This window comes from Syngnathus typhle, linkage group LG17, assembly GCF_033458585.1.
Source record: "Syngnathus typhle isolate RoL2023-S1 ecotype Sweden linkage group LG17, RoL_Styp_1.0, whole genome shotgun sequence".
Classification (NCBI taxonomy): domain Eukaryota; kingdom Metazoa; phylum Chordata; class Actinopteri; order Syngnathiformes; family Syngnathidae; genus Syngnathus; species Syngnathus typhle.
The window spans coordinates 4,426,618-4,432,850 of NC_083754.1; the positions used below are offsets into that span (position 1 = coordinate 4,426,618).

Sequence of the window (6,233 nt, forward strand, 5' to 3'; positions counted from 1 at the left end):
TAGTGGGGGAAATACGGTAAATGAATGACAGCAAAACCTCCACTCAATGTCTCAGAGAATATTTAAAGATAAAATAACAGATCGTGGTAATGAATGCATGGAGAGTGTTCAAATATGAAATCCTACTCGTCAGAGAGCCAGTCCTCCTTTTCAGGCGATGTGGTGGTGGTGGTGTTGTTGCTGCGGATGGCCTGCTCCAGAAGGGCACGGTGGGCGACGGCGGGCAGATAAAGGAACGCGTAGAGCAAGGCCAGCAGCAGCAGAGCCAGCAGCAGCAGGAGGCCCCAGTCTGAAGTCATGATAGGCTCCTCGCAGCGAGCCTGCAAGAACGACTTGTTATGCATGTTACCACAACAAGACGGCAGACAAAGGCACACAGGTTTTTAGGTGTTGTCGGCTTTGTAATGTCACAGAAGATCCAGTTTGCTCGTCTGGTCGGTTAGGACAACATGGATAAAATATGACTTTTATCCTGACTTCTTCTTGAAATGCAAAAACAAATGATTTTAAATCCAAGTCAAAGTGAGCCAGATGGAAGTCAGTGAAATCCAGCAGAAAATGAGAAGAAAAATCTTGTTAGCATCTTTCCAAAAGCAGGAATCCATGGAAAAACGTTCAAACGCATTTGACAAAGATCAGCAAGGATCTCCTCTTTGTCAGTGTCACTAAAAAGATTTGTGCTGCGATTTGCCTCTCGTGTCACGTGCACGAGTGTGTGCCCAGGTTATTGTATTAATTTCCTCCGAGGTCTTATGCAACATAGACACGCAGTTTGGATCATGAAGTGCCAATTGTGAAATAATTCCCGAGTGTTAACTGTCATACAGCGTGAGTAGATTATCCTCTGGAAGAATCAGAACAATATGTTCCTAAAAAATTTAATATTGACAATAAATCAGAAACTGGGTGAGCATTTTATTAACGGTGCACTATAATTATATTATTTATATTTCATATTATTATTTGTGCGAACCGGTGCCACATCAGGAGTTTCATCCGAGGTGTTTACCACTGTCAGAGGTGAGTTTGAGGTGAGGGATTATGGAGGTGGTAATCAATTGATGCCTGACAAGGAAGACTATTTACTGACACCACACAGACAGATTAAGTACATTCAATAAACGCAATGCCCTTGAAACCGAAACCAGGGAATGTTTCATATTCACCATGGGTGATTGAAGAATTTAAATTGAAGCTAATGTCTTGTTTTTAATAACATGATAAACAAAATATCACAATAATCACGATTTGTGTATGTATTGATAAAATTAAGATTAGAATTGACATCACCAATTAATTATTCTTTGTTTTTTTGGACAATTTCAATATGATGTTGCATTTAGTCGCCAGTCCGGTAGATGGCGCCCCACTGCTTGACATCGTTAATTAGCGTTAGCCACAAACGGAAGCACAACCTTTGCCACCACTATCACAACAACATGACTTGAAGTTTTGAAATTTGGTATGTATGAAAAATATGATTTGTATGTGTTCTGGATGAATAACTACGTGGAGTTAAATCTGCTAAAAATAATCTCTGTTAGTTTACCACATGATGATGTTAGATCATACTATCTATTATGTTTGAGTCGGATTCTTTAGCTGAGATGCGAACCTAAAAGCTCTCCATGGTGTGGCATAAATAAATACTCTGTGTTTGTAAGGTGTGTTTTGTGACGTCTAATGGAGCCGGCCAACGTGGAAAGACTTCGCGTGCTCTTTCAGAGTGATGATTACATCGTGGTGGACAAGCACTGGGACATCCGCATTGACAGCAAGATGTGGTATGAAAAAAACACGGTGCAGGCTCAACTTCGCCATCGCTTCCCTCAACTGGCAGACCCCAACACGTACTATGGATTCAGGTGAATTATTACTAATGTTGCAGCAGCAGCATTATTGGTGATCTTAAAGTGCCAGATTGCAATTGAATGGTTGCTAAGGAATATTATCTGTTCCCTCTCGCCGTACCAGGTTCTGTCATCAGTTGGATTTCTCGACAAGCGGCGCCCTATGTGTGGCACTCAATAAGGCTGCAGCCGGCCAGGCGTATCGCTGTTTCAAGGAGCGGACTGTCACCAAGGCCTACCTTGCCCTAGTATGTATGCAGTGAAACACACAATTTTGTAAAATGGATGCCGATACATATCTTTTTATTTGTTTGTAGGTCCGTGGATTGGTGGAAGAAGACATACAAACCCTTAATTTCTCCATTGGCAAGAATACTTCAGAGGGAAAAACACATATGATGTGTATTGAGGGAACAGATGGTATGTTTGAAGGATGCAAAAATGACATTTTCTCTCATTCAATAAAATTGTTTTTTTGCATCTTTCTTCAAACATCCTATTGTCTTCCTCTTATCAGGTTGTGAGAATTCCAAACCATGCCAGACTGCGCTGACACTGTTGGAGTATGGCTTGTATGATGGTGAACCTGTCACCAAGGTGCTGTTGCAGCCTTTTACAGGTAACATAGAGTGAAGTTTGTAATGGACCAGCAAATGGTAATTCTACATATGTGTCTCCCAGGCCGAACCCACCAGCTAAGGGTCCACTGCAGTGCAATAGGCCACCCCATCGTCGGGGACTTCACCTACAGTTCAGGAGCCGACAACGGCCCCTTCCGCATGATGCTTCACGCCCACCTCCTCCACATCCCCCTGGACCCCGAACCCTTACTCGTTTACGCAGGGGACCCCTTCCTGCCCTCGGTGGACCCAAAATGGAACCCGCAGCGCTCTTTACGACCCCTAAAAGACACCGTCGACGCCCTGCTGGAGCAAAGGATGGAGGAGCAGAGACAAGTGAAGGCGATGGAGAGGGAACGAGTGAGACAGAAAGAAGAGAAGCGGTTGAAAAAAAACAGTAAAGTGGAGAGTGATGAGCAGAGGCGACAGTGTGAGGAGTGGCTTCGAGAATGGGATGGAGACTCATAGTCTGGTTAATTATGCATTGATTTTATTTATTCCAGTTCATTTGGGAAACCAGTCAAGCATGTATTTTCCACACCCAATACAAATTCCCTAAAGATACAAGGTTTATAAGCATGATTATAAAAGAGAACGTAATGCCTTGCTCATAATATACGTACATAGGCCAAGTATGTATTTTTGTATATGTTGTATGTTCACCGAATGTTTTTTATCATATCCAAGTATGACATGATTTAATTAAATAATGTAATAGTCAACCACACTGTAAATATTTATTTTAATGTGTAAATAAAAACACATTTTTCTGAAACTTTCTAGCGAGGATTTCCAGTCGCTAGCAACTACATTACCCACAATGCACCTGTACTTACGTGAACCTAAGCAGCAGGAAACGGTGGATCTGTAAACTGCAAATACAAAAATTTCAGATTTAGGAAGGGAAATCAGATTAAGGCGTTAACCTTCTTCCTATTGTGGTGAAATTGTTTCATAATTTGATCAATATGAGTTTTGAGGTTTTGTCGTATGAGGGTTTGGTGCATGCTGTGTCCGGAGCAATGGTGAGTTAGCTTGTTTAGTTCTATCATTGTTAGCTAGTTACTGTACTAACGTTGTAGTATCGCTTCTATTAATACAGCCTACACATAAAACTTTCGTCTGCATTTAGAACGGATTACTAGAAAATCTACGCAAAGTTTAGTCGCTTAAATTATGATTTAATTTTGCTTCTGACAATGACATATTTGCTTACTCGTGCCTGTTGAAACATTTACGAATGACGTTTATAGATTTTAAAATGGTTATGTATACAAATCTTTCCATTTTTTACGCTTTTATTCCATGAATAATCGTAATTTGTTTTAGGGAAGTGTAACAGCCATGACAGTATTCTTCCCTCTGGATACTGCCAGACTGAGACTTCAAGGTACGAACGTCTTAATTGCATCTCTATATATATGTATCTATTTATTAAATGCCGTTTGTATATAAAGTTTTTATTCAATGTTTGTGTTGAAGTGGATGAGAAGAGGAAAGCTGCGTCAACTCTAGCAATTCTAGCAGAAATAATCAAGGAGGAAGGATTGTGAGTATCTATGGAACTTTATGACAAGCCATCAACTGGGTATGGGTCAATTGCAGGGCACATGCACTTGCATTTACTGAAACATTTGGATCTTTCTCAAAGTTTGCAGTTTTTGAAAGTATAAATAAAATAATTGGGCATTTTGTGCCCCTTTCTGCAGACGAGCTCCATACAGAGGTTGGTTCCCAGTCATCTGCAGCCTCTGCTGCTCCAATTTTGTCTACTTCTACTGCTTCCACAGCCTGAAGGCCAGTTGGGTGAAGAGACATAAATCAGCACCTCACACTGACTTACTGGTCGGAATAGCTGCAGGTAGCATGCTTTGTTTTGCAGTTGGCTCAAATTGGGTATTTTCCTCTGTGTGCATACATTTTGCCTCTGTCTTGCCTCCATCACAGCAACTTGAAAAACCATATCTTCTTTGTCTCCCCCAGGTGTTGTAAATGTGCTTGTAACCACTCCACTGTGGGTCGTCAACACGCGACTGAAGCTTCAGGGCTCCAAGTTTCACAACACAGATATTCATCCCACTTACTACCGTGGTATTTTAGGTATACTAAATCCGGTGATGTCATGTATTGCTATTTATTCTTAATTCTCTGGCTGGGATTCATTTGAAATGGTTTTGGCAGATGCATTCGTGCAGATTACCCGTGACGAGGGCGTTGGGGCACTATGGAACGGCACCTTTCCCTCCCTACTGCTGGTCCTCAACCCTGCCATCCAGTTTATGATTTATGAAGGTCTGAAGAGGCAATTGAAGAAAGGAGTACCCAGAGAGGTGAGGAACAAGGTTCACTCCAACACAATTTCCCGCTTTTCACACGCAATACAAATGCTGCATAAAATCATTGCTTTGAAATAAGTGAAATCACAAGCAGACTTCATTGTGAGGATGCACCAAATGAGCCTTGGTAATTCCTCTCACATGATTCTTTTGAGGATCAAGCGAATGTCAAGGGGAATGTCTGGATTGCGTCTGATCAAAACAAGAGTGTGAAAGCCCTTTTAGTCTTTGAGCTCAGTCACAGCATATGATCAAAGCACAAACTAAGAGTGAGAAATAAAAAAAGGGAAGTGTTTGGCTCCATGCAAATTTGCATAATCAACTTTACACTTAAGTCATGCAAGTTAACCCTAACCCTGTTCGAGACTAAGAGAAATCATAAAAGTTTTTCCACCACCAATATGGCCTATATAATCCAATTAGAACTTTATATGAGCAGGCAATTAAAAATAACTAGATCATTTAGTTGCACAAATATGCACACGTCTGTTTTCCGAATTCAACTTTTGCATACATTTTTTCTTTTTCCCTTCAGCTCGCATCCATTGAAGTTTTCATGATTGGGGCAGTGGCCAAAGCTGTTGCCACCACTGTGACTTACCCATTGCAAACTGTTCAGTCGATTCTTAGGGTAGGTGTTCTGCACGACTCCCTGATTTTTCCACACACTAATATATCCCCCCAACTTCCTGTTTGTTTATTTTTAATCTCCACAGTTCGGTCAGTTCAACAAGTCAACGAGCAAGTCCACGCTGCTGTCCAGTCTCATGACAATCAAGTGTTTGCTTGTCAACAGAGTGAGGTGAATCTAAAAATGGCTCATTATAGCAAACAGTGTGTGCGTTTTTTAAATAACACAATATAGCATGTTTAGGACCACGCGACATTAGTCTTATCACTTGTGTCATCATGCCTGCATCAGCAGTTTGGTGTGTGCAGAAAAACTAGAAAAAACTAGTTTTACTAGTAAGACGTGTTTTACAGTAGACTTTATGTCTCCTTCCATAGGAAGTTTGGCATGTTGGGTCTGTTTAAAGGCCTGGAGGCCAAGTTGATGCAGACGGTGCTGACTGCGGCCCTCATGTTCCTTCTCTATGAGAAGATTGCCAGCTGCACTTTCAGAGTCATGGGATTGAGGAACCACCAAAGAAACGCTCGATAGCTAAATAAATGCATTGGACTGTCTCACCAACAATACATCATTGTAACCCTGTGTCATAGATCACATGACCGGACATTATGTTGGTCAGAAGCCCTTCATTAATTTTCAAATTAGATCAGTAAAGATACACTCTCTCACTGAATCTTTTTGTTTTTTACTTTCTTTGAAGCCGTTCCAGATTAAAGAAGTTACTTAGTCTTTGCAATTGAGTATACATAAAACACAAGCCACTATATCATGCAAATGTTATTTCAACCTTTTTAAA

At 41.0% G+C, this 6,233-nt stretch overlaps 2 protein-coding genes across 2 annotated transcripts; both read left to right on the forward strand.

The window, feature by feature from the left end:
* The first annotated feature begins 1,380 nt into the window (after window positions 1-1,380).
* rpusd1 (RNA pseudouridine synthase domain containing 1) lies at window positions 1,381-3,245 on the forward strand. Its single transcript, XM_061304209.1, has 6 exons — window positions 1,381-1,462; window positions 1,665-1,865; window positions 1,975-2,098; window positions 2,168-2,270; window positions 2,368-2,469; window positions 2,532-3,245. The coding sequence occupies exons 2-6, from the start codon at window positions 1,684-1,686 to the stop codon at window positions 2,936-2,938; spliced, it is 918 nt and encodes a 305-aa protein (XP_061160193.1). The 5' UTR covers window positions 1,381-1,462; window positions 1,665-1,683; the 3' UTR covers window positions 2,939-3,245.
* A 34-nt stretch (window positions 3,246-3,279) lies between these two features.
* On the forward strand, window positions 3,280-6,110 carry slc25a17 (solute carrier family 25 member 17). Its single transcript, XM_061304208.1, has 9 exons — window positions 3,280-3,495; window positions 3,800-3,860; window positions 3,953-4,019; window positions 4,180-4,331; window positions 4,454-4,570; window positions 4,652-4,800; window positions 5,342-5,437; window positions 5,523-5,608; window positions 5,815-6,110. Exons 1-9 carry the CDS (start codon window positions 3,439-3,441, stop codon window positions 5,966-5,968), a joined length of 939 nt encoding a protein of 312 aa, XP_061160192.1. The 5' UTR covers window positions 3,280-3,438; the 3' UTR covers window positions 5,969-6,110.
* The last annotated feature ends 123 nt before the right edge of the window (window positions 6,111-6,233 follow it).